The following is a 23,719-nucleotide window of genomic DNA, read 5'->3' as shown; positions in this document are numbered from 1 at the left end:
TCTCTTCTGGGTGTTCAATTCAGCAAGAGGAAGCTGTCCCTCTCCTGACAGCCTACTGGGTGGACAGGAAGACAGACCCAAGGGAGTGGCACCCACTTTGGGCTTTGCTCCCTCCCTGCCAACATCTTCCTTATCCCCCCCCCACAAGCACACCCCACCCGATAACCCTGCCCCCCCGCACCTTGACAACTACAATCTAAAAGGTGATGTGTGCCTTAGCAGGGGAGTGCTGCTGCAAGTAACTGAACATGCCACATTTTTATCAAAAACCTTTATGACACCAGTGAGCAAATGGCCTAATTGGTACCATGACACCAATGGGCTATAAAAGGAGGCATGAAGCACTATGAGAAACCAAACTGCTGGTGCCCCCGTCTGTGCCATCTGCAGACCCTGAGAAGGGCTCAGACCAAACTGGACTTGCCAGAGCACAACTAAAAAGACCTGTGCAACTTTTGATAAGGATCAGGAGGTTTACTTCAAGGAACAGATAATGCTACAGCAAAGGAATATTTCTCTGGAACAGAAAAAGACTTTATTCAGGAAAGCCACTTAGCGACCCAGTCTTCCCTGCATCTGAAGCCAGAGACAAAAATCTGGTGAGTGCAGTAGTGTTAGGACCTTAGCAGTGCCACTCCATGGAGAACCCTGACCTTGTTCACAGAGGAAGAGTCAGGGCATGTTGCTTGAGTCTCAGCAAAACATTTCCAGTTCTGCAGGATAACTAGCTTTGCTTGAGGGCGAATATGGGCAGGGCTCACTGGCTCTCTCTTGAGACGCAAAGCTGTATTAGCTCTTTCGGTGCTTTTCTCTGGTCTGCAGAAGCCGTAGGATGCGCTCGTTTTTCGTTAGATCTGAAGGCAATTCGTTTTTCTGGAAACAAGACACAAGTTGGTTGGAAACCAGAGAAACTACTTTCATCATCTGGTTCTCATGCAGCAGACTTCAAGGAACATCACCCAAAGGAGCATTGGCATTCAACATTCTGCACTGAGCTACATTCAACTGTGGACTCACGCACTTCTCATCAGAAAATATACCAATGCTGTATTACTGAGCCTTTCAGCAGGCTTGTTTAACAGGGACTATAATTCAAAGTTGGCTTGTGAGGAATTACTTAGATTAGGGTGGCTAACGTGGTCCTCTGATTGTTGCTCGACTACATCCCTGACCACTGACCATGGTGGCTGAGGCTAGGGCCAATACCATTTGAAGGACTCTGTCCTTCCCATTGTGGGAATGTTCTGGGGTGCAGGAGAGGATATATTGACTAATTATATCCTTATCCTGCTCCTGTGTTTACATCCCACACCCATCCCCAGGGCAGATCCAAAGGGGTCTTCAGCAAGCTACCCCATCATATTCTAGTGACTTCCCTGGGCTGCTGCAGGGCAGCAATTCTGCTTCAAGGAGCACATCAAGACACTGCAAGGAGTGCAAGTTATTGCCTTTCGTTTTCTGGCTTTTAAGTTGAAAGAAAATGAGTCAAAAAGGTTCTATGATGTGGTGAACCTGTGGCCATCCTCACTTTGTTGGATTCCAACTCCCATCAATCCCAGCCAGCTTGAGCAATGGTCAGAGCTGGTGTTCAGCAACATCTGGAGGGCCACATGTTCCCCATCCTTGCTCTATATGCTATGTTGCAGGGATGAATGACTATTAAACATAGATTTATTTCCAATAAAATCATGATTACTGTCTTTGGAACTCATGAGAGCAGGATCAGCTGACACTCAAATTTACATTCAGGCTTCAGTAGCATCTAGATCTGTAATGAATTGACTTTGGGCTTCCCTTGAGGAGGAAAAATACTATATTGGTCTACACAGATTTGTATTCTAGTATACTGTGGAGGCTCCAGTAAGTTTAGAAGAGGCGGTGGTGCAATTCTGTAATGACAGAAATGTCCAGAAAACCTTATGCCCAAACAGATTTGTTAGTCTTTAAAGGTGCCAGTTGAAACTTGGATGATTTTGCTGCAACAGGTAACAGAATTACCTTGTGGGATGAAAATGGTTGACGCAAACAATTTTCCCCAAGAGTTGTGCTGCCCTCTAATGGAAATACACAATATGGAGAATTTATTCTCTGTTTTTGTTCCTAATGTAAAACTTCAGGCTAAAATTACTAAGAATTTCTACGAAGAGATTCATTCAAAGATTGAGACTTTCCTAACAGTTTCTAAGGTCTGACAATCTTAAAACAAAAGCACACTACCTTGTTCCTAAGGAGTGGATCTGCTCCCGCTTCTATGAGTAGTGCTACTGCTTTAGCGCTGCCCCCAAGAACAGCTGCATGGAGAGCTGATGTTCCATTCTAGTATATACAAAAACATAAAATATATCTATATGCAGATGATGTTGCTAATAATAATAATAATAATAATAATAATAAGAAAGTTTTAAATCTCAGGTCTCTTAACAGTGATGCAGCCTTTTCCAACCATTTCCAACAGATGGGTGGGCATAAAAAGACTTTAACCCACCTGAGTTTGAGACATGGCATATGTCAGGCTTCCTCAAACTCAGCCCTCCAGATGCTTTTGGCCTACAACTCCCATGATCCCTAGCTAGCAGGACCAGTGGTCAGGGATGATGGGAATTGTAGTCTCAAAACATCTCGAGGGCCGAGTTTGAGGAAGCCTGCATATGTAATAGGGAAAAGACCCAGGACCCTGTTCTGATTTATATTAACATCTCTATATTAGAAAAATATTTGAAATAACTTAGGATTTTGAGCCAAACTGAGCAATCTTCTGTGAGAGTCGCACTGAAATTAGAGCTCCCACAGCATCCAAGAGAACTATGGTTCTGAGCATCCCAAATATTTTCTCAGTACTTGCCTTCAATAAACCAAGTGTAGGAGAGAATTTAAGCAATTCCTCTATAACATCACTATATCCTTTGTTCGCAGCTTTAAGTAAAGCAGTTGTGCCATCCTACAACAGAAAGGAGGAGAGAGAAGAAACATGAATTGAAGATGACCATTTGTCCTGTTTCAGACTTGTTCTTGTATAGAATTCATAAGGGAAGGGTCCTCCCATTCATTATAACCCATTTAGAGCATGTTATTTCTCCCATAAGCAGGCTTCGAGTGCCCTTACTGTACATGATGCCCTTACTGCATGGAGCAGCAGTGCTTTTATGACAAACATAACCTAGCTTTGCAGACTTTGATGTTTAAAAACATTGTCATTGAAACATTCCTAAGACTGTGATCCTATAGTCACTTAATCTAGGAATAGGTCCTATTGAACTGAGCTAGCATTGCTATTCAGCAAACTGAAGCAATTGGCTCAGGTGGTAAGGCTGGTTAACTTGGGCTTGCCTTCCCTGGTATAGCATGACATGCTTGCTGCCATCAGCAGCCCTCTCCCTCCTTGCTCCCTGCCTCTCTCAATAAAGGTTCAGGGGCAAAGCATTCCTTGGAGTAAAGCATTCTAGGAGCGATGGCTGAGACTCCCCGTGCCCCTGCTGCAGTTTACTACCTAAAATTATTAGGAAAAGGTTTAGAATTACTGTACAATTTCCCTCTAAATAGGGCTTCGTCAGCAGCAAACCATAGCAGTGCCACGGGCAGTCTCGCATCCAGCATGCCCAGAATGCTTCATCCAAGGTAGGACCTTGGAGCGGGGAGGTGGAGGGCCTTGCCACTGCTTAAGCAGCAGCAAAATAAATATTAAGTAAGGTTGAAGAGGAGAAAGGGAGAATTGCTACTACCGTTTCCTTCTTTTTATGGCACCAGCTCTGCTTGCTTTTGGGCAGCCACCCTGTTGAAACCAGCATTGTTACAAGGCAGCATTGAGTCTGGGGCGAATATGGCATTTCCCCTGGTGCATCTACACAGCCTCAGTTTTGCCATTGCTGTTTTATCCTGTACTGTACAGGTAAGCTGTAGCAATGCTGGTGTCAGGAGGGCAGTCTGCAGCTCTCCCCCCACCACAATGGCTGCTATGACCAAAGGAACAGCACACACATTGAATTTATAGATGTACAACTAAGTGGTTTTAAGGACATACCTAAAAATGTGAAATTCACAAATGTACGCACCACACAGATACATAAACCAGGAAGTCATTTCCCACCCTTTTCCTGTGATTGTCATTTGTTTTAACTGTTTTTAATTCTAAAACTGTAATCCGCCCGGGACCTGATGGTGCATAATAATGGTGATGAGGATGATGTCTACAGCTCTCTATTTCATGTATACTTGGTGGCAAATCTGGGTTTACGTAATGGATGAAGCAGCATTTCCCTGACAAGACCACACAAAGTGGCATCTGGCTAATGAAGGCTGGTGGCAGCTTTCCATTCTCCTTGGAGCAACCTGGGGATAACCACAAGACCTGGACATGAAAAAATGCTTGGACCTGTTTTCCCTGTTAGCCTTGAACTGATAAAGGACTGGGAGTCTTGAAAGCCCGTCACATTTTTCTTCTTAAGTAGCAGTTGGTGGTTTACTAAACATGAATAATCCTAATCTATTATATTCTACTCATTTGAGTGAACTGTATGTCCAGTGGGCTTTACTTTATTTTGAACAGCAGACCCTTATGAAATCCATCAGTTACCACAGAAGGCTAGTGCTCAAGAAAAAGAACTCTACTGGGCATGCAACATTTGATAAAAGGTTCTTTAGATACAGATTATCCTTGATCTTAAACTGAGCCTCCAAAATGCGTCAGCCCTCAAACTTGCCTTCAATGCCAAGGCCATGCTGTGTAATCTATTGAGAAATAGCAAATAACCAAGTGGACCTGAGCACTACATCTTTGTCGCTACTGACCTACCAATTTTTTCTTAATAACGTGGCAGACAGTGACAGGGACCACTCAGAGACAGAGGTTAACTGTTTAATTTACACTTTTATTACCAAGAGGAAAGGGATTGGCTTTTTTCTTAAGTATGATTCTGTGTTCTGGTTTTGTAAAACATCTCCAACTTGGAAACAGAAGAAGCTGTTCCTTCTGTTGTAAGATGCCCCTTGCAATGAGAGATAATTGAGAGGGATGCTAGCCAACCTATTCTGCAGTGTTGACTGCCACAGCACACCAATGAGATGTTCTAGAATATGGGTGGGGAACATGTAGCCCTCCATAGGTTGCTAAACACCAGCTCCCATAGTTTCTGATGACTGGCCATGCTGGTTGAAGCATGGCTCCCAACCCCTGTCCACCATATCACAGAGCACTGTTGACTCCTTTTCTTCTAATATAAAGCCCCCAAAACAAAAGGCAGCTACTCACACTCCTTGTAGCATCTCGTTCTGCTCCTCGGAGCAGCATCACTCGCACTACCTCACTGTGACCCATCTGAGAGGCTATCCACAATGGAGCTGTCCCATCCTTTAAGAAGAAGACGAAATAACATGCAAAACAGGACCCATCAGTTTGATACAGGCAGCACGCTGAACAGCTCTGGCAGCTCACCACAAGATTCTGGCTGGAACTCAAGGACAAAATGAACTTGAATCCTTGATGAAAACCCGTTTTCCCCTGGAGAAGGGACATCGTGTTCAGCTCAGCGTTCAGGGAATGCAAACAGGCAAACAGAATCTATATATTTCAGCATGTCCTTGTGGCTGAATAAAAGTTTGAACAGTGCAAATGAAATGTTCAATAACTTACTAAGATGAAAACAGTACTCTGTATAACAAACAGTATTTTCTCTGTTTTAAACGCCTTAATTAATATCAGATGCTATACCAAAGTTTAAGAAGCAGGAAGTACTGGTTCCTTATAAAGCTTAACGCAGACAAGAGTCTATTTTGTTTGTTATCAGGTCATGAAGTGTAGTTCTGTATTCTTTTGAAGGACTCTTTTTAAACAAAAATAAACAGTTTAAACAGTGCTGAAGTGGAAAAACAAGGCTGAGGAAGAGGAGCTTCTTGAGTTTTACTTCCTGTGCCCAATTCAGTTTACAAAAGCCTTGCATCTTCTTCTTTTTTAAAAAACCCAAACAGTTTCCCAACCATAGAATATATAATTCTGCTGAGATAAGAAATGAGCTTCTTTGTAGCTTATACAGGATGCAAATTTAAAACTCTGTACAGTGGTACCTCAGGTTAAGTACTTAATTCGTTCCGGAGGTCCGTTCTTAACCTGAAACTGTTCTTAACCTGAAGCACCACTTTAGCTAATGGGGCCTCCTGCTGCTGCCGCGCCGCCACCGCGCGATTTCTGTTCTCATCCTGAAGCAAAGTTCTTAACCCGGGGTACTATTTCTGGGTTAGCGGAGTCTGTAACCTGAAGCATATGTAACCAGAAGCGTATGTCACCCGAGGTACCACTGTATTTCAGAAAGGAAATTGCTCTTTGTTTTCTACTAGTGACCATGCTGTGCAGCAGTTAAATTTTGTGGTTAGCTTGCGTATGTTTTCATATGTTGGTTTGTGGATGGTATCACCAAGGTTTCTTAAATCTCAAATAGTAGAATTGGGGAAGATTTGAAATGCTTATTTCTTGATATGTTCAGTGATGAGGAGTGCAGAGAGAAGAAATGCCATGGTGCACCTACAGCAGCAAAAGCAAACACCTTCATCTGCCCCACCTGCAATAAAACATGTCTCTGCAGCCACAGCAGGCACTGTAACTCTCCAGCGGTTTGACTTTACCCACAAAGGCACACTCTTCCACTGTTTTCTGAGACAGACTGATGCCGGCAAATATTAATACAAAGAAAAAATGCAAAGGCTTTCATGGACCTTAGTGGGAACCAAACAAGGCACTTAGGATGCAATCCTGTACACAATTATCCAGGACTAAGTACCACTGAATAGATATATATATAGGACTGCAACATTTATTATCTTATCTCATTTCCTGTAAACACTCAGTCTGGAAGTTAACAGCTAGCAAAATTGAGGCAGGTAATTAAGTTCAGTGTCACAAGGTGTCAGTGTTTCCTAGAACTAGTAACCTTAGAAGACTCAACTGCAGTAAACCTGTTAGTTCAGGCCATAACCTTCTGAGTCAACAGTAGATCTGCCAACTGAGGAGGTGACAGGGTTACTTGTGGACTAGATTGCTTTGGGCCCTGTTTATCAAGGTAGCAACTGAAACCCTGTGGACAGGCTGGTGCAAAATGAAAAGAGCATAATGATAGCGGCAGAAATTCCAAAAACACATGAGGAACAAGGCAATAAATAGTGCATATAATTCTGGTTCCCTTGCCTCAAAAAGGATACTGTGGAACTGGAAAAAGTTCAGATACAGTCAATCAAAGTGAGGCTGAATGTTAAAGAGATTCAATAATGACAAAAGAAAGAAATTTCTTCACACAGTGCAAATTTAAACTATGGAATTCATTCCCACAAGAATTCATTCCCACAAGAGGGCTTTCAAGAAGCGTAGACAAATGAATAGAGAACAAGGCTATCGGTGGTTACCAGCCACAATGGTTACGTTCTAACACCACCTGCAGAGGCCATATGGTTCAGTGGTTGGAACCTGCAGGAGAACAGAGTGCTATTGCGCTTAGGTCCACCTTGTGAATTTCCCATGGGGAATTGGTTGGCCTGTGAGAACAGGATGCTGGATGAGATAGGCCTTTGGCCTGATCCAGGTGGGTTCTTCTTATGTTATAGGAATAAGGAAACACAGAATGCTAACATGATTTTTACACATCCTATAGTTAATCGTGGCTTTGTGTGCCTGGAAATACCAAATGAGAAGCTACATCACTTGTGTTCATGCTTGTTATCAGCAACCTGTGAATGTAAATGCTTAAGGAACCTACTTACCCAGAACCTGCAATTTCCCGCATTTACACCTTCATCTACTCTTGGTAGAAAATAACCTCTGGTGCAATATAGTTCAGTCAGGAGGTGGCTCTGGACTTACGCTGGATTTCTGTGGCACTGGGCATTTCCTGTTAGTAGAGAGCCTCTTTGAGCCCAAGGGCTTACAGTCCCTCATGTGGAACATTCCTTGGTCCCCATGCCAGCGGTGGGCAGGGCCAAAGCCAAAAATGGGTGGGGAAATGTTACATCCCAGAGCCCTGAAAGTGAAGAGGCTTTTTCACATGTACACACCCAGAGGCTTCCATGCTCAAGAAACAGGCATATTATCCACAGTTGACAGACACCTTCCAGCCGGGCAAAGGCACTATGATGGACACAGAAAAGGGTCAGTGAAAAGGTGCAGCTTGAGCAGGGAGCATGGCTTAGGGCCAGACAAAGCCCAGGAGAGCCACATATGGTCCACATGCCTGAGGTTTTCCACCCCTTGTAGCTGTTCTGGTCTTGTTGGGGAGAGAGAACAAATTTCTTGCCTAACTTTCTGACTTTTGTGTCCTCTAAGGATTCCATGGCACACATACCTCCTTCAACTGTTCCATGGGACAGATTCTAGGAAATACCTATAATCTAAGTAAGAATGCATAACCAGAAATGCCAAGTATTAGAGGAAGTTAAACTACAACCTCGGCAGTCTTTATAGAAAACCCAACAGCAGCACATGTATCCAAATTTGATCAAATATTAACTTCCATATCAAAGGCACACCAATAACTGGAATGTAGTCAGCACCAAGGCACAGCTGGTTAGTCTTAGCACATGAACAGATGAAGGGGAAAATCTAGGCAATATCAATCTTAAAAATAAATAAGGGAGGGTAACAAACATTGTCTGTGTCTTAACAATGCTGAACATTACCTGCCTTGGCTGGTTGACCTTTGCTCCAGAAGACAGCAATAGCCGAATTAAATCCAGGTAACCACCTTGGGCAGCCAGGAAAAGGGAAGTAGCTCCATCCTTAATTTTTTAAATAAAATATTTAATTAGCTTTTAAGCTGGCAAAAAAAGATTTCTTAACAGAACCATTGAACTCTTCCTTTCCTCCATTAGCCCACAAGCATAGCAAGACTGCTTATATACTGAATTATCTTTTTCATAACTACCGATATATTTCTGCAGCATTGATGAATGCAGAAAGCAAGCTTGCTCTTTAATTAGTCTGCTTCCAGTCTTTCATGTAATCAATTTAAAGATTAAACAATAAACCCTGGTGCTTTCTGAGTAATGGTTCCAGCAAATGTGCATTTGAAGTCTGCCTCTTGTGGAAGTCCTTTGCAAGTGCTGCTGAGCAACAGAAGCTGATCAGATTTTTGGTTTTAAGAATAACTTCCTTTCAATCATTGCTTTAAAGTGCATTACATATTTCATATCCTATCCAAAAGTGCTATTTGAAGCAGCACACATGCTTCTCCTACGACCCAGTGGGCAGCAGCAAAAGCAGGTGGGAAAGGAGAATCTCCACCACCCTCTCCTCTGCTGCCACCCACTGACTCGCAGGAGAAGTACGTTAGATGCTTCAAACAGCGCTTAAAGGCAGTCCCCACATTCCAGTTCCAGCATGGAGGGCTGCCTTTAAGTGCTTCTCAAAAGAGCTGTTTGAAGTAGCTGCCCCTCTCCTGGGCTTGGGTGCACAAGAGAACTCTCTGCAGGGAAACTTCATAAAAGGCAGTTTCCATTATTCCCAATCTCCATGTGCAATATTAAACATGTACAGCTTATAATTTTGCCTTCTCATTCTGTGTAATGTGTAGAATGGCTCAAAGTGTAAGGAGGAGCTGGCATACTGGGCAAGCTTTGAATTTTCCACCAACTCCTTTCCAGCACGTATAGTAGCACAGAAACACCAGTTCCAGAGCACTCTGCTTTCTCATTAACAGAAAAAATGAATCCCGGAAAGGTTTCCTTAAACCTTGAACATTCCAGGGGAAAGGGAGGGTCAGAATGGCTGAAGGCCAACTTCAAGTAAACTCACATAAAGCTGATCATGAACATTGGCACCATGCTTCAGCAATGTTTCCACCACTCTCATGTGCCCGTACTGACACGCAGCTAACAGAGCAGTGCCTCCATCCTGAAAGGGGGTCGGGGAGTAAAAAGAAAGCACAAAATAGGCACAAGTGAAGGGGAAAAGACAAAGGCTGTAGAATACCACCTACGTCTTGCATTTCAGTACAATAATAGCAATGAAGAAATCAAATGGAAGTTCCGCAGATAATGCCAGGGGAAGCTGCTGGCGGTGGCAGAATTTAAACCAGAGCTTTCCCAACTTTTCATGTTGGTGACACACTTTTTAGATATGCTTAATTTCACGACACTGTAATTCATTTTCGCAGCATTTCGTGACGCTGTAATTCAGTTTTACTATCAAGTCAGAGGTTAAACTAACCCCTTTCCATCCCCTGGAGGAGCGTGGGGAACGTTCTCAAAACATACCTACATACTGCAGCCAACACACTAATGTGTCACGACACACAGTTTGGAAGGCTCTGATTTAAGCCCTGGCCTTGGAACAAGAACTTTGGGAGGAATACGTGTATCTTGTTGAGGGCTTAATAAATATTCAAATACTCATAGAACTGTAGAGTTGGAAGCGACCCTGTTTAGTTCACAATGAATGGAAACTGTCCCTGTATGTAGCTATCAACCCCACCGCTGAACAACACATAATTCCCATATACAGTGGTACCTCGGGTTAAGTACTTAATTCGTTCCGGAGGTCCGTTCTTAACCTGAAACTGTTCTTAACCTGAAGCACCACTTTAGCTAATGGGTCCTCCCGCTGCTGCCGCGCCGCTGGAGCACGATTTCTGTTCTCATCCTGAAGCAAAGTTGTTAATCCGAGGTAATATTTCTGGGTTAGCGGAGTCTGTAACCTGAAGCGTATGTAACCAGAAGCGTATGTAACCTGAGGTACCACTGTACAGTCATACCTCGGGTTGAAGTAGCTTTGGGTTGAGCGTTTTCAGGTTGCGCTCCGCGGCGACCCAGAAGTAACAGAACGCGTTACCTCTGGGTTTTGTCACTCGCGCATGCACAGACGCTCAAAATGATGTCACGCGCATGTGCGGAAGTGGTGAATCACAACCCGCACACGCGCAGACATGGGTTGCGTTTGCTTCAGGATGCGAACGGGGCTCCGGAACGGATTCCGTTCGCATCCAGGGGTACGACTGTACCTAAAACGTGAAATTCTGAACATGGCTTTTTCTGCTAACTTGTCCACACTATATTACTTCAAACAGCTGTCACTTATAGTTTCCAGCAACATTCCCCATCCAAGGATTTGATAACCAGGGTCTCTTCAAACAGGAAAGCACTTTTCTTCTTTCCTCCAGCATGAACTTGGCTTTCTTCTTCTTCTTGGACTTTAATGGTCTTGCTGCAAAGCCACAGGCCCTGTTATACTGGCTATGACATTATGACTTCTTAATTACAGTCATTCATGAAGTTTGGTATCTACACCCTCCCTGTGGAAAGCCCTCCCTTCAGATGTCAAGGAAATAAACAACTATCAGACTTTTAGAAGACATCTGAAGGCAGCTCTATTTAGAGAAGTTTTTAAGGACTGATGTTTTTATTATGGTTTTAGTTATGTTGTAAGCCACCCAGTTGCTGAGGAAATCCAGCCAGAAGGGCAGGGTATAAATAACAAACACGCCCCTAAACATTTTGTGAATCTACGTTTGGCCTCATTGAGAGGCAGTATTTCAATACTGCATGAGTAGGAAAATGAGAGTACCCCTAAACATTTTTTTTAGAAAAAAAGCACTGATTACAACAGACATCCATAAAATCACTAGCACTGGATCCCAACAATTTTTTTGTTCCAAAAGTCAGCCCCCACCCCTGCCAACATGTTAGCTCAGTTGGTTAAAGTGTGGTGCTGATAACGCCAAGATCACATATTTGATCCCTGTACTGGCCTATTCCTGCATTGCAGGCAGTTGAACTAGATGATCCTCAGGGTCCCTTCCAACTCTACAATTTTATGAGATGTCATGTAAAACGAAACTGTATCAGTCTCTTGAAGTAAGGCCTGCCCTTTCACATATCATGCAGCTGGGAACTGGGAGGCACAATTAAAAGAGAAAGCAGGTCAGATGAAGTGAGCCGTCCTGCTCTCTGGTTGTGTATTTCCATGAAGTCTCCTTCCTTTTTTACTTTTTCTCTTAGCAGGGCTTTTGAAGCCTGGCTGAGGGAAAAGTGACATTACTGACGGGGCAGATGTAAAAGAGGTAAGCAGTGGGAGGGGGGCGTTATTTATTTAACACATTTTTATCCAGCTCCCCAGCTGCAAAGCCTCAAAGCATGGTTTGCAGATGGATTTTACAAAGAGGATATTCCATGACACAAAAGGAAAAAAGCATGGGGGGGGGGAGGTAAAAACCCTCTTAGAGTTGGCTGAGATGGAAATGGTTCAGCTGGTCTGTCAGCAATGGAAAGAGCTGTTTTGACCCATTTCTACCAAGTTCCCACAGGTGAAGGCTGGTAGTTGTAGCACCACGGAGAGCTGCCAGTGAGCAACTTGCTCCCACAGAGGTTCTGAGGTCTGTAACAAATCCACTTTAAAAAAAGAAACAGACCATTTTCTGGACAGGAAGGTGGTAGAGACAAGCACTGAAAAGTGTGAAGTGAACAAACGATTAACTGGAAAACATATAAAACACCCTGCAGGCAAATCAGGATGAATGCTCATTCCTACACTTAAGACATTTCTCTATTCCTCCTCATCTAAAAAGTAATGACAAGCACTGCTTCCTAGGGAAGGTGTTTCACATTCCTCATCATTTTTTTGTACTGGATGCCGTTGTTTATGTTAACTCTGGAACAATTTTGGCTACATCTGTAGGGAATTAGAAGCTGAGGCTGCACCGCTGTCTCTGGCAAATACGCTGGAAATTCCGAGAAATGAAAACCATCCTGGCACAATTGCACACCAGCAAATTAAAGCAGAGACTTTTGCATAATGCTGGCGTTACACATGCGAGATCTTTTCAAACCAGAAAAGCCAAGGCAGAAATCATATTGCTGATGCTGTGCATTTCATGACAGTAATGACAATGGGTTCCAGCTATTGCAAAATGCTTTCTTTCTTTTTTTTAACAAACCAACATGCAGTGCAATGTGCTATAAAGAGCTGTGCATGCTCTCTAATTTTTCTGGTTCCCTGCTACAGTCCTCCCCCCGCCGCCACATGCACATCCCAATAACACTACTTCGGAATATTGCCACTGCCGTGTTACTGTGCAATCTGGAAGGAAAGCAAAAGCCAATCTCTCCTGACTACCTACCCAGCCACATGAATGCAGAAGGCTACATCCTTATGTACACCACTTACCTTATGTACACCACTTAAGACCTTGGATAATTAAGCGGTACGTAAATAGCAAAAATACTGTGCGTGCCTTAATGTGAGAGAGTGCTCCCTTTCACTCTCTCCCTCTCTCTCTCTGGCACTGGCTGACTTATTATAGATTTTCATATTACATTAAGTTCTGAAAAGAAATACGCACAATTCTCATCTCTCTTGCTTTTGATCTTCCAGGGCAAACGTTTGCAAGGAGGAACTCGTGCATTTCCTCTGTGCAGAGTTCGATAAATTTCCTGCTTTTACATGATCTGGACTCTAAACCGTGGCTAACCTTAACTAGTTTGCTGAAACAAGCCAGCTTCATAATTATGATCATCCACAATTTGAGAGGTTCGGATGACACAACAAGCTGTGGTTAATAAAGGGGGCGGGGATGAAAAAAAAGCTTCCAAACTCCTCCTTGCACCGCAGCAGAGCCAAAGGCTTAGCTAGGCTCATTCTCATCATGCTAAATTATTGTGTGATGTTCAAGCTGGGCCAGTGCCTCAGCTTTGGTTGCCTACAAGTATGAAATAAATAAAAAACAAGGTTTTGGTGAGGGTGAAAGAACTCCAGAAGTAAATAAATGTAACAAAACAAGGTCATCACGGATTTGTGCACTAGGTTGGAATACTGTCATTTGGTAGTATGCAGCTAAGTTTTACTCCGAGGAGAACCATTGAAATTAACAGACATGACTAAGTTAGGTCCATTAATTTTAATGAGTCTACTCTACGTAAAACTTAATTGGATACCACCCTTGTTTCCGAGACTAAAGCAGCCACAGACTCTTAAGTCCCATAAAACTAAGGACAGAAACTGGTGCTTCAGTTCTGTGGATCTGTCCTTCCTTAGCACTCTAAGATCTCTTTCAAATCTGTGCACTTCCGTGCTTTGTTTGCTTCCGTTCAGTTAAATTCAGTGAGAAATTGTTTTAACAGGTGGCCAACAGCAAAAGTTGATGGGAAAATTGCCCTACATTCAACTCTTCCCTAATATGAAGAATATAGCGCAAGAGTAGAAAAGGTGAAGGTGAGACGAGTGCATTTTGCATGAGCCATAGGTGATTTCATGCTAGCACAAAGAAACAGATTTTGCCTAAAGCAGTTGTGCAGGTGGCATTGACTACAGAAAGGAGTCAGTTCTTTCACAATTCAGGCCACGGTCATCTGACAGCCTAAAGCACATGAGTTATTTAGTCTTATCTTGGCAGGTATACAGTAGCTACTCCTGTCATGTTAAACATGAAATGACAGCATCTTTTCAAAAAAATCCAGCTGCCTGAGTGCCTGCAGCTGTAAATTCCATACAACTTGACTTCCAAGCAGAGTGGCCTCTTTCTGTCTTTCTTTTTTCCCATTTTAGATATTGCTTCTTGACTTCACACCACTGGGTAGCATAAAAGAGACAACCAATCTGGTCAGCTCTGGTTCTGCCCTTTTGCAACGGAAAGAGTAAAAATTATTAGGAAATGGAGCAGCACTTATACAATGAAAATGGAGCAGTAAAAGCCTGAGCCGAACGTATCCTGCCAGAGAACTGTGTGGCAAGAAGCAAAATTATATCATGGGCCTCTCGCTTGCTCTCCATGCCAAATCCCTGCCTGCCAAAATTCATCATCGTGTTAAAGCCAAGCACAATCTCTTACTTTGGTTTTAAATTCTGTGGAGGCTCCATACTCAAAGAGAAACTTCACGATATCGTTGTGACCTTGTTGTGCAGCAAAGAACAGGGCAGTGGCACCAGACTGAAAAAGAGAAACATAAAGCCCATGGATTAGGTATGTAAGTACATTTCATTTAATCTACATAACAATGTCTTTTAAAACCTTATTTTAAAGTTGGTAATGCTTGAAATGTGCAAATCCAAATTCTCATATCTAGCAGCAGCTGCTCGTCAGTTAAAACATTCCCACATGATTCTATTCTGGAAGATTCCAGGACAGCCTTCACCAACCATTGTGCCTTCCAGTTGTATTGGGACTACAACTCCCATCACTCCCAGCCAACACTTTAAAAAAAAACAACTTTCAAAATGAGTAACAAAGCCAAAATTCAAATACTACTTTTCATAGCTTAGGGATAGAACAACTGAAAAAACAACCTGTTAAATTTCTGTAACACAGCTGTGAGGGGAAAGGAAGGCAGCGGCCTAGTATACACATAATGTTAAACCATGGTTTAGTTAGTGCTATGTGCACATGACTTGGGTTGCACACTCCCCCCCCCCTTTTTCTCCTCCTGCATCTCAGTGGGGAGAGCTTCTGAAGCCAATTTCATAACCCATGATTTGATGTTGTATTATAACCATTCTAGAATTTGTTTTAAACCACAATCCCAAGTTATCTAGAAGAGTTTGGATTTGATATCCCGCTTGATCACTACCCTAAGGAGTCTCAAAGTGGCTAACAATCTTCTTTCCCTTCCTCCCCCACAACAAACACTCTGTGAGGTAAGTGAGGCTGAGAGACTTCAGAGGAGTGTGACTGGCCCAAAGTCACCCAGCAGCTGCATGTGGAGGAGCGGGGAAGCGAACCTGGTTAACCAGATTACGAGTCCACCACTCTTAACCACTACACCACACTGGCTCTAGGAACAAATACATTAAACCGTTTACCAAGTGGTTAGCTACAAAAGCATGCATGCGACCATATGGCAAACCGGTCATCTGTACATCAAATGGGATACATTAAAATAAGTTTAGCGAGATGTGTTGCTATGCCTTCCCCTTGTTGAAGGAACACTTCAAACAAGATCCTCAGAGTTAGGTCAAGTGGACAGCTAGCTTTATTTTCCTAGGTCTCTTTATCAGATGCTTAAGTACACTGAGATAATGGAGCTGCTCACATACATTAAGGGCTTTGTTGGATGAAAGCCTCATACCAGCAACTTCTAAAGCAATTCTAACCATCTTTAAATTCATCTAGGAAAACTCCTATTATCCACCAGTAGATCTGGTAATGTTGCAATTTGCAGATGTCATCAAAGGGACCACTATCCTAATTTTAGGTAACCAAGACAGGTATACACACATATTTTGTAAATAGATGAGAATTATGTCATTCTTTAGACATATACCTGTTTTCTGTTATCAGGAAAAAATGACTCCAGGCTCCTGCTGCACTATCAAGATGCTAAGTTTTTGAATAATTCTAATGCAGGCCTAGACAGACAAATTATTTGCTACTGGAGGGAATTCTGATATCACCAAATCAAGCTTGCCATTCCTTCTTCTCATAAGGTATCTGTGCATTTAATATCTGCACAGATAAAAATTTAATGTGTGAAGCCTTTCCCAGTGCTGAGATGCCTTGATAAGGAAATCTCCACCTGTTGCATTTCTGCCTGTCAAACAGCTATGCAAAACAGAGGAACCCTACCATGGAAAAGGTGGCAAATTTCACTGGTGATTAACTTTCTCTCTAAGTTTAAAAAGCAACAGTGAGAGCTGCAATTAAAAGCTGTGCATACAAACAGGATATGTTAAAATGAGGATGTGGTTGTCACTATATCCTGTAGTCCTTTTGAGAAAGGCACTTAAAAGCCTGTTAGGAAAGAAGTTGATTAAAATGCTATAATGATGGAGGGGAATTAGAAGCACCATCCTGGGAGAATAGCAACCTCCAATTGTCAGGCCAAGTCTGAGTTGAACTACACTGCTTGCTGTTTAATGGCAAATGATGTCTCCTGCTTGTACAGAAGCCAGATAAGAGGCTGACAACCCTACAGCAAGAGATTGATATCCTGGTTGCAAGTAACCAAGGAAATTCAAAATATCAACTCCACTATTCTGACTCATTTCTGTGTTCTGTCATCAGTCAAAGATACTGGCCGTGTTTACACAATTTAATCCCGGCTTAATTGGCTAGGTTATGTATGACCTTCATGCACCTCCAGCTACCCCCTTTGCTCTTGCTAGCTCCCCACAAGCGAAGAAATAAACCAGGAAGCTGCAGTTAATCCGAGTTTCCTGTTAAGTGCAAACTGGGGTCTTAAGGTGGATTCTAAACAAGCCAGGATTCAAAAGCCAACTTTAAATTAAATGAAAGTTGACTTCCTAATCCTCTTCTTTAGAAGCCATCAATGTTGTTCCTGGCTTATATGAAATGGAAATCTATGGTTAATTTGAGCTTCCTGACTTGTTTTTTCTGGGGGTTTTTTGCATAGGGACTGTATACAAGTACACAACGCTCATGCATATCTTGGCTTATTACATCAGGAACTAATCGTACTAACTAGGGCATTGTGACATCCTATTGCTCATCTTTGGGGGCCCTTAGCTGTATCTACTAACCAGGACCCAAACTTGCTGACCGCATAAATGTCACTCATTGCGGACAGCCACAAGTTCTCACAATAAAATAGGTCTTGAATCTTGCATTTTGGCCCAGTCTTTCTTGCAATCCCTTTTAAAATTAAGAATTCTATCGTACCTCTCTCTGAAGGTTGATATCAGCTCCTTGCAGCACCAATTCTCGCACGCATTCTTTGTGACCATAGTATGATGCTACCATAAGCGTTGTTGAACCAAGCTGGGCATAAAGAAATACAAACTCATTATCTTAAAAATAGGATAGAAAGCCATGCAAACCTGAAGGCTGTAGATAATTTCTCTGCACCTGCTCAATAGAGAAGGGAAGACCTTTTGGCACATGCAAAATGCTTTGTGATCCCTGCTGAGTAACTATTGAAAGTTCCCATACTTTGAGCACAAGAGGATGCTAGGGTTTATGGCTTCTGTGCAAAATGAATCCCAGCACTCCAATCAGCGAGTCTCGATTTTCTGCTGAAATATGTTGGAGGGTTTGCAAACTGTTGGAAGGTGTGCAAACTGCTTTTTAAGAAAAATAAAAGTGCAAGGGGAGTCCCAGTCATGTAACTGCCATGTAACGTGTTGTTTGACTCCTGCTTTTGAGCACACTCAATATGAAGAAAATAATGCATTCATGTCAAGTTTCCCCACTCTCCCGCTAGACCAGATTATGCAAACAGATGCAAATCATCTGTTCCTGTCATGCACAAAGTCCTTACACTGTCTTTGCAGTCCACATCCACACGCCCACTGTTCAATAGCAGCTGGAGAAGTGCCAAGTTTCCTTTCCTTGCAGCCCAAAACGCAGCATTTGCAAGTGGTGTCTCCTTCTGTTAACAAAACCAAAATGCAACAAAAATCAGATTATTCTGGACAAACGTGGGGATATCTGTGAAGTCTTGCTACTAGGGATCTTTTTTCTTCTTTCCTGGCAAGGGCCCTTTGCTTTTAACAGTGCATGTTCTCTGCTTTGTTTTCTTAAGTGGTTAACAGAAGCATAGCTGTTCCGCAAAGGAAAGCTTGTCTCCACCCATTTGACTCTCGAAGAACACCTTCGTACCCTGTGGGTATTGGGCCTACACACTAATGCAAGCATAGAGTCATTATTTTATGCTCTAGAACATAGCTTTCCAAACTGTGTGTCGTGACACGTTAGTGTATCGGCTGCAGTGTGTAGGTGTGTCACGCGAACGCTCCCCAGGCTCCTCCTGGGCCTGGAAAGGGGTTAGTATAAGCTCTAGTTTGATAATAAAACTGAATCACTGTGTTGCGAAATCATGCAAAACTGAATTGCTGTGTCGCGAAATTATGCATGTCTAAAAAGTGTGTCACCAACATGAAAAGTTTGGAAAGCTCTGCTCTAGAAAGACCACACATAGCACACCAACTTGGCTCACCTGTAACACCCTTGGTCACAAAAGGGTGGATAAGATATGCATCAGAACAGAAAGGGATCAGCCCATTGTGAAACAAGCACACAAGAATAGTTTTTAGGGCAAAGCCCTATATTCAATATACAGCAGCTAAAGGTAAAGGTACCCCTGACTGTTAGGTCCAGTCGCGAATGACTCTGGGGTTGCGGCGCTCATCTCGCTTTATTGGCCGAGGGAGCTGGCATACAGCTTCTGGGTCATGTGGCCAGCATGACTAAGCTGCTTCTGGCGAACCAGAGCCGCGTACGGAAACGCCGTTTACCTTCCTGCCAGAACGGTACCTATTTATCTACTTGCACTTTGAAGTGCTTTCAAACTGCTAGGTGGGCAGGAGCTGTGACCGAGCAATGGGAGCTCACCCCGTCGCGGGGATTCGAACCGCCGACCTTCTGATCAGCAAGCCCTAGGCTCTGTGGTTTAGACCACAGCACCACCTGTGTCCTTCATACAGCAGCTAAGGGGGCATAAAATCTTGCAGAACCAACACCCTGGTATGCTAGAGGAACACAAGCTACATTGTCATGCTGGTGGAATGGCTAAAATGAGGCAGAGTCAAAGTTAGCCATGTGGCAACATAGAGAAGGAACAATGCAATTCCACCGCACCCTGTGTGCCTCAAGACCATGGCCATGAATTCCAAAGGGTTAGGTTTTAAATATTCAGATATTCAGTGCAGTGACTCATTTAAAATGTTTTAATCAATTAAAAAGTTGTTGCTTGTGAATCACAAAACAGATTAGATGTTTTAAAGATTACAATTACAATACATGGCAGGTGTCACCTTAGAAGAGGAAACCCTCTTTTTCTTCTACACAGGAGGGAATGCTTCTTCTAAAATGGAGCTGGATGTGACACATATGCATCTTTTCCAAAAACAGAGACCGGGGGTGGGTGGGTTCTATTGTTTTACTCCTATACAAATTTATGTCGATTTTAATCAACCAACCAACCAACCAACCAACCAAAAATAATAAAATTATCTGGGTAAAAGCTTAACAAAGGGCATAAGGAAAAGATAGATCCTCTCCAGATGACATAATTGTTGTTTTTAGGGGATTGTTGAGATGTTGCCCATTTCCTGAGGAAAATCCAACTACTCTGTCTCTGGAAAAGCTTATTTTCTCTGAATTCAAACTACTATGTCATTCCCTACAAAAAGCTTTGTATCTTTCTGTCATTGTGCTTGTTTTTTCTTCTTCTTTGGAAGCTTGTGCACTTTAGCTTTCCAGCACTCCAATAATAAGCGCTCATAAAAACACACAATCATACAAATGAACAAAATGTTCTGCAATAAGATGCAGGTTGAAGAGAAATATTAAATATTTGTAAACAGCATCAAACTTGAAAGTATCTGTTTAAAGAAACAAGAATACAGTGGTACCTCAGGTTAAGTACTTAATTCGTTCTGGAGGTCCATTCTTAACCTGAAACTGTTCTTAACCTGAAGTACCACTTTAGCTAATAGGGCCTCCTCCTGCTGCCGCGCTACCAGAGCACAATTTCTGTTCTCATCCTGAAGCAAAGTTCTTAACCCAAGGTAATATTTCTGGGTTAGCGGAGTCTGTAACCTGAAGTGTATGTAACTCGAGGTACCACTGTACATGAACTGCATAATATAGAGACCAATGAGCACACTTTCAGGTGAACATTTCTGTTTATCAATTGTCACCTGTTTTCTGAGTTATAATCCTCCTCTCTTTTATGTACTTGGGTGAATTATGTGGATTTAGACTTCTTACTGCAATCCTTGAAGTCCGGCCTATCTTAATTTATTACCACCCTAGTATGATAACACGCTCTCTCTGACTAAACAGCATAACCAAGTAAGAACAACTGACAAGCATCACCTTCATTTTTCAGAACTATTACTCAGAATTTCCAGCTAAAAGGGTCAAGTAACAAGGAACGGGACAGATCCCTGCCTGAGACACGGGAGAGCCACTGCCAGCCAGTGAAGAAACTATTGGTGGAAATGTACCAGGGATCTCACTCAGATAGGGAATCCTATAGCCAGTGCACATGTCGACAGCATGGGGCAAGGCTATGCAGTGCAACACTTTCAACTTGTTTTTTCAATATATGACTGGGGGCAGGAAGTTTGACAGCACCCCTCTTGCATAACACAGCCTCAAATTTCATACAATATAAGAGTGAGCAAAAGTGGGGGTGGGCAGACATAAAGGTACAAGAGAGAGGGCCTTATTGGTTGTGGCATGTAAAATATGCAATGCTCTGTGGAGGGAGGCCAGCTTGGCTCCTTGTTCCTTGCATTCTGGCCAATGGCAGAAGCCAACTTGTTTCAGCAGGTGCTTGGCTGCACACAAACTGAAATTATTATAATCCACAGTTCATTACTTTAATTGCTGTGTTAAAACTATTATTTTTTCAGTCTGTGTTGGTTTTGCTGTGAGCTGCCTTGAGACTTCCTGAATTACTTCTGAGGTAAAAAAAATCAAGAATATTAATAATAAATGCACAAATAATTCCGCGCAAACTCTTTTCTCTATACAGCACCCTCGAACATGTTATGTCTGCGTTGTGCAGAAAACGTCTCCTCCTCCAACACTGCTCCACACAGGGCATGTTTCTGATGCTAGGTCTCATCTGCCACACTGCACGTGCAATAGTTAGGAGAAAAGAGGAGTGCTTTTGTGCATGGACAGAGAGCTTTCCCCTCAACATGGCCAGTTTTCGCACATCTGGGATTAGTGGGTGAAAGGCTTCATCCTGAAGTGGACGGCACCACTTCTTGGCACCGCTCAGTTTAAAACACACACACAGAGACCGCAGCTCAGTCTCAATCCGAGCCTGAAAATGAATGCCTCGCCCACACTCCACATGCTTAACCTTTCAACACTCTCCCACCCCGATCGCCGTTTAATAAAAAGCAAACATTGCTTTAGCCAGCCACCTGGTTCCCGCCAGCTGCATTGGCGCTTAGGAGAAAAGAGAGGAGCCCAGCTTACCCCGCAAAGCCAGAGGCAGGCCTGCCATGGCATCTGCAGTGATAACGGGTCACAGCCGCAGGAGCGCTTGGAAGATGATGAAGAAGCCGAACAGCAGCGCGGCTGGGGAAAAGCTTACCTTGAAGGACATGGTGAGATCCCCAAAGTGGTTCATGCCTGCCAAACCCAGCGAAGCCGCATCGCTTCCCCAGCAGCACTTCCTTCCCAGGCCTTCCCCGGCGTCGGCACGACAGCGATCATTGGCTCGCCTTACGGAGCCGCTGGAGCAGAGCTGGCTGCAGGGCTGCAGGCGGCGGCGGCAGCAGCAGCAGCACCGCGCCCGAGCCGGCGTCTGAGTAAGAGCCGCGGCAGTCTGCCAGCCAGCCAGGCAGCAGCAGCAGCAGCAGCAGCACGAGGCCTGCTCTCCTTCGCAGCTTGCACGCTTTGCCCTCTCATCATTGCCCCCTCGGAGAATTCCCTCGCCCGCTTAGGTTACACCGCAAGCGGCTGACCTAGCAACTATGGTGAATTGATATGCAGCCGGGCGTTGAGAAGCGCGTGCTCGTGCTGGGCGTCGCACGTTGCAGCAGCACTTTGCAAGCGAGAGATTTGGCTCTGCGCCTAAATGAGGGTAGACAGAAGGAAGGCCAAAAAAAAAGTGCAAGGAGGCCTACTGGCCGTGGTGTGTGCACGCGCAAATTTCCCTTCTGTGAGCTGATCAATACCTTTATTAGGATTTCTTGAAAAGGCTGAAAAAAGGTTACTTCTTCGAGAGCTTTGAGTCCTCAAGCAACGGGAAAATTTTTGCCTGAGTGTGTGGCCACACCCCCCCCCCAGGCAGACAAGCTGTATTAAGGATTCCAGGAATATTGGGAAAGGTAGTTTGCTGGGAATTGTATACAAACTACAGTTCCCAGGATACTTTGCATGTCCCTCCCCCCCCCCCATCAGGGTTTCCAAAACTTGCCTAGAATAGACCTGCAGTGGGTGCGGCTTGAAGGGCCTCAGCTTCTTTACCACCAAACTTGGGTCTCCAGCTGCTTTTCGACTACAACTCCCATCACCCCTAGCTAGCAAAGATGATGGGAACTGTAGTCCACAAAACCAGCTGGAGACCCAAGTTTGGTGGTAAAAAAGCTGAGGCCCTTCAAGCCACGCCCACCGAAGATCTGTTCTAGGCAGAGCCAAGACGTAAAACCTCATTATTTTTACAGTCAGAGCCACCATCTAACAATAACTCCAATCCATGCCCATGGAATGCAACATAAATGGTACTAAAAAACAGACCAACTTTGCATTAGGTCGCCCTATCCAATGCAGTTTGCAACTGACTCCTCTAACTGTAACAGCATGCAAACCATGCTTTGAAAAGCTTCGCTTGCTGATTTCTGGAAAAGAGGCCCATCTTATTTTCTAAGCACCTGGGCTAGGGCCGGATTTAGATGAAGAGAGGCTCTAGGCTACTCCACTTGTGAGGCCCCTCCCCATCCCCCACCCTCACAACTAGAAGAAAATGGAAAATGGAAGAGTTATAAACAAAATTGAGTGAACCCAAGGATGATGACGGGTATTTAAAATTCTACAATTCACAATTTCTCCTCTAAAGGACGTAAGATATTATTGTTAAATACCATGGTGATTTAAAAAAATGCATAAAATTAACACTGAAAATTTTTGCAATAACTGAACTTTGTAAACCTTTTGTAGTTCCCATGTCATGTTCCTCTCTAAGGAATCAAGTTCAGCCTTCATGGCATTTAACCATGGCTCAGCATCCTCTGAGGTTAAACTTTGGACCTCTTGGAAACCTGAAGGTTCAACTCACCATTTTGCCTTCAGAGTATTCCATACAAATCACAGATCCACTACTATGTGGCAGTGCTGCA

At 43.5% G+C, this 23,719-nt stretch overlaps 1 protein-coding gene across 2 annotated transcripts; it reads right to left on the bottom strand.

The window, feature by feature from the left end:
* Positions 1–512: 512 nt before the first annotated feature.
* Positions 513–22,314, bottom strand: ANKRD29 (ankyrin repeat domain 29). 2 transcript variants are annotated; one of them, XM_081014472.1, is made up of 10 exons: positions 21,973–22,314; positions 18,175–18,285; positions 17,577–17,675; positions 14,793–14,891; positions 9,767–9,865; positions 8,653–8,751; positions 5,246–5,344; positions 2,843–2,938; positions 2,218–2,316; positions 513–873 (listed from the first exon to the last, which is right to left on the bottom strand). In XM_081014472.1, the coding sequence occupies exons 1-10, from the start codon at positions 22,006–22,008 to the stop codon at positions 790–792; spliced, it is 921 nt and encodes a 306-aa protein (XP_080870598.1). In that variant the 5' UTR covers positions 22,009–22,314; the 3' UTR covers positions 513–789. The 2 variants fall into 2 exon arrangements, with proteins under 2 accessions (XP_080870598.1, XP_080870599.1); XM_081014473.1 differs by having other exon boundaries at positions 5,246–5,494; positions 21,973–22,255.
* Between the last annotated feature and the right edge of the window lie 1,405 nt (positions 22,315–23,719).

This window comes from Podarcis pityusensis, assembly GCF_964106645.2.
Source record: "Podarcis pityusensis genome assembly, chromosome: 7".
Lineage (NCBI taxonomy): Eukaryota > Metazoa > Chordata > Lepidosauria > Squamata > Lacertidae > Podarcis > Podarcis pityusensis.
The sequence above is the reverse complement of the archived record's forward strand: the minus strand, read 5'-3'. Positions and strand labels throughout refer to the sequence as shown.

Coding starts and splice junctions, on each gene's coding strand:
- ANKRD29 (XM_081014473.1), bottom strand. CDS start 22,008: ATGAACCACTTTGGGGATCTCACCATGTCCTTCAAG. Junction 18,286..21,972: donor ATCTCACCATGTCCTTCAAG/GTAAGCTTTTCC, acceptor TTTTGTTAACAG/AAGGAGACACCACTTGCAAA. Junction 2,317..2,842: donor CTACACTTGGTTTATTGAAG/GCAAGTACTGAG, acceptor TGTATATACTAG/AATGGAACATCAGCTCTCCA.